Source organism: Mycetomoellerius zeteki, unplaced genomic scaffold, assembly GCF_001594055.1.
Source record: "Mycetomoellerius zeteki isolate Tzet28-1 unplaced genomic scaffold, Tzet1.0 scaffold579, whole genome shotgun sequence".
In the NCBI taxonomy this organism is placed as follows: domain Eukaryota; kingdom Metazoa; phylum Arthropoda; class Insecta; order Hymenoptera; family Formicidae; genus Mycetomoellerius; species Mycetomoellerius zeteki.
Genome location: NW_017257587.1, coordinates 6,635 through 10,414, shown reverse-complemented (window position 1 = coordinate 10,414; position 3,780 = coordinate 6,635). Strand labels below are relative to the sequence as shown.

At 32.7% G+C, this 3,780-nt stretch overlaps 1 protein-coding gene across 1 annotated transcript in view; it reads right to left on the bottom strand.

Annotated features, from left to right (window-relative positions):
• Positions 1-2,876, bottom strand: part of Brf (Brf RNA polymerase III subunit) — a 74,301-nt gene extending 71,425 nt beyond the window's left edge. The window contains exons 1-5 of the mRNA XM_018456396.1: positions 2,720-2,876; positions 2,438-2,651; positions 2,271-2,355; positions 2,042-2,178; positions 1,643-1,747 (exon numbers count right to left, since the gene is read on the bottom strand). Of these exons, the coding sequence (XP_018311898.1) occupies positions 1,643-1,747; positions 2,042-2,178; positions 2,271-2,355; positions 2,438-2,651 (541 nt within the window). The 5' untranslated portion in view covers positions 2,720-2,876. The remainder of the gene's footprint in view (positions 1-1,642; positions 1,748-2,041; positions 2,179-2,270; positions 2,356-2,437; positions 2,652-2,719) is intronic.
• Between the last annotated feature and the right edge of the window lie 904 nt (positions 2,877-3,780).

Genomic DNA, 3,780 nt, shown 5'->3' with positions numbered 1-3,780 from the left:
CACCAAATTCTTTGACGACCGGGGAACGAATTTTAGAGCGCGGCGCGTGCTCTTTCGCGTCTAATTAATTATTTTCATTAACTTGGAGTGAGCACTAAAATCGAAAATGCATATATTTCGATACTAGGATGTCCAAGAAACATTTTAGTACCAAGAACTTGCGACCACCAAATTCTTTGACGACCGGGGAACGAACTTTAGAGCGCGGCGCGCGCTCTTTCGGAACGTATACGACAGTGTAATACTTAAAATATGTTGTTATATTTAAAATAACGCCATAATTGAAAATGTTTTGGTTTATTTTGGAGCACTAAATTAGCACTAAAATCCCTGTGTACTTCGTTTTTCTATACGAGCTCTGTATATATTTTTTCTATTATGGGGGGTCCAGCTTCATATAAAGCTGGACCCCCCTTTTTTTTTACCGCTAAACGGTTGGAGCACTAAATTTCGGACTAGGGTACTAAATTAGCATCTAATTAGCACTAAATTTTTGACCTATTCCGAACTTGATTTTCGATGGTGGGGGGTCCAGCTTCACAGACATAAATTATTAATCAAACAATACATAATTAAAAGTAATGTGTTACATTTTACCTCCTTTATGATTTAAATATTAATAAAGTCAGACCGAAATTTCGGTTTCGGTTTCGGTCAGTTTCGGTAAAAAATCAGAGTTTCGGTTTGATTTCGGTTTCGGCCGAAATTAAGAGAAAATTTCGGTAGATAAACCGAAACTGTACAAATTGCAACGCGCCAGTGAGTGTTCAAAAAACAACTGTTCGATTTGAATTATTAACTCGTTGATTAAGCATAAGACAATTTGAATACAAACTTTGATGTGATCCTAATAATCCTCAACTTTTGAAGAAATCAAATCACAGTTATTATAAAATATTTTTATAATGATATTTTATCAACATTATACAATTTCTCAATATATAGGCTACCTCAAACCCTTTGACACTGCTTGTAGGCAGGTAGAGCAGACTAAACTGAATTGAAGAGTCGTCTACTATTTTGCAATTTTTGAAATTTTTCTTTTTAGTTACCCGATTAGCAGAATGTCTAAACATTAGAATGTTGAAACATTAATTTCTAAAGATTGCTGAATAAGTAGATAAAATCGACACATAAAACAACTTTAAGATATCTTTGAGAGTTCTTTAAGAAACATTTTTAAGATATTTCTTTAAAAATTCTGAAAGATATTTTAAAGTTGCCTTAGGTGTCGATTTTATCTACTTATTCAGCAATCTTTGGAAATTAATATTTCGTTAACTATCGCGAAAATTTCAAAATGATAAAGAATTTTTCGACTCAGTTTAGTTTGGTCTACCTGCCCATAAGTGGTATGTGAAAAAGTTTAACACCTTGTGTAACATAAAACTATCTACTCAACAGAATAGTTTTTAATTCTAATTATTTTTTCATGTCAAAATCTTAAAAAACATTAATTAAACCACCAATTAAATAAAATTTGACTATTTCGAAAACTAAGCATTTCCACAACTCTGCATTGATTTGACTACATTTAATTAGTACTACATGTCTATAGAACTTAATCAAAATCTGACTTGGATATCAAAGTTGAACCAATATACATGTTATAATGTTAAACTTTATGTTGCAAATTACTTACCCATTGCCGGTATGTTGATTTGTAGAGCTGTAGTAAATCGCAGATATGTCCGTCCAAGTTCGTGAACACAAATATGAAGAACATCGCTAATGTCAATGAGCATATCTGTATATATATAGATATATGTACATATATACACACATGCGTGTACATATGCATTTAAATTGTTAAGAATTAATATCCTCTTTATACTTTTATTTGTTCTATAAATTCCATATAAGTTTTAATAAATTATAAACTACCCGACCATGCATTAAAGAAAATATAGTTTACATAATTGTTTAAATACTTATTTAAAAAATGTTACAAGCTTAGAAAAAACATAAAAATATATTGGTTTGTATTAATCTTTTGTATTATTGAAATATGTATTCTGCTTTTTCTATATGTAAAGGATACGTTCAGTTTTTTCAATACGGCAAGTAATATATACACAAGCAGCCTGGTTGTGGGCTTGTTTCCTTCCACGAGTCAGATGATAACTCAAAGCCATTTTATAGAAGTTCACTGATGTTTCAATGCAATTTTGATTTAAGCTAAAGTAAACATTTCAGATTTGTGAAAGAAATAACGTTTTAATAACAAAAAATTATTCAATTATAAATATGTATCATGAAAAGTTATTTACCCTAATTGCAGACAAAGGTGTGTTATACCTTTCCGTGCATTTTGTAAAGTAATTCTTTTAGATTCTTTTCCATTAACATAATAGGCTATAAGCAAAAGAAATTTTATGGATAATTGACTTTGCCATTTATGAATATTTATCTTTTAAAGAAAATTTAAATAACTTACATGCACCAAAATTTGTAGCACTACCTGTGCTATCATTAGCGACAAAATGTCCAGGTACCCTTACTTTACCAGAGGATGATTCTTCAAAAGTTGTTTGACTAATAATAACTGAATCTTCTAATACAAAACCACATTCTATACAGATTGCATCTCCACGTCCAGGATCAGTCTCAATATTGGTAGACCCACAATTGCGACACTTATTTCCCGACATCTGATATAATAATATAAATATAAAAATTTATTTAAAAAATGGTAATTGTTCAGTTTACCGCGCCGCACTTCAAAAATCAATAAAATTAGCTTATTCGACGCGATTTTGCACGAAACAGAAGAATCTGATAGAAATAAGCGTCGCTCTGTCCCGCGAACCGAGATATTAATCGTTAAAGTTCACGACTATTCAGGTTAGAAAATCTGTCAGATTCACGTAATACTACGAATACTGCGATGTGAGTGGATGTAATATTCGCTGTGGTCAACTTCTTTAAAGGTGCCTTTACATGGGAGCGTCAAGCGTTGAACATCAAAACTCGTATGTACGTGACCGGACAAAACCTCCGGTTGTAACAATTATTATTTTAAATCGTTTGTATTTCGTATGAAGAGTTTTGAAGTGCAAATAAAAAGGTTTATGAGTCATTCTATTAATTACAATTAATCATTCTTTTTTGGACCATGTACTTAACCGAAATAATTAACCGGATCTAAATTCAACAAAGTTTATACATGGAATCGTTTATATTTCGTATGAAGAATTATGAAGTTAAAAACATTTGTGAGTCATTCAAACATTTTTAATTAAATATTAAAACATCACGTATTTGACCGAAACATAGGCCGGTATTCATAGTCGATTCTTATTTCAAGACCGTCTTAAGTAACGTCTTAAGACGCTAATGCGGTCCTCTGGCCGGTATTCATAATCAGTTCTTATATTTAAGATCGTTTGGTTCTACATTAGTCGCATCGCAGTGTCGCAAGAGTGTCGCAAGCGTTGTAGTCCAATCAGAGTTGAGCTAGCTTGACGTTGATTGGACCGCAACGCTTCCGACACGCTTGCGACGCTGCGATGCGACCAATGGCTGCGTTCAGCAGACTCAACAGTTTTGCAACCGTTTTATGATTGTCTGCTGAGATAGGACCATTCTTCTAGATCTAAAAGTATGATCCAATTAGTGCGAAGGAAACTTCCAACAGTTGCAAAACAAACATTCTGCTGAATGCAGCCAATGTAGAACCAGCTTTAAGTTCAGCCTTGAGGTGTCATGAACCAATCAGAGAGCCGCGTTAGCGTATTAAGACATTACTTAAGATGGTTTTGAAATAAGAACCGACTATGA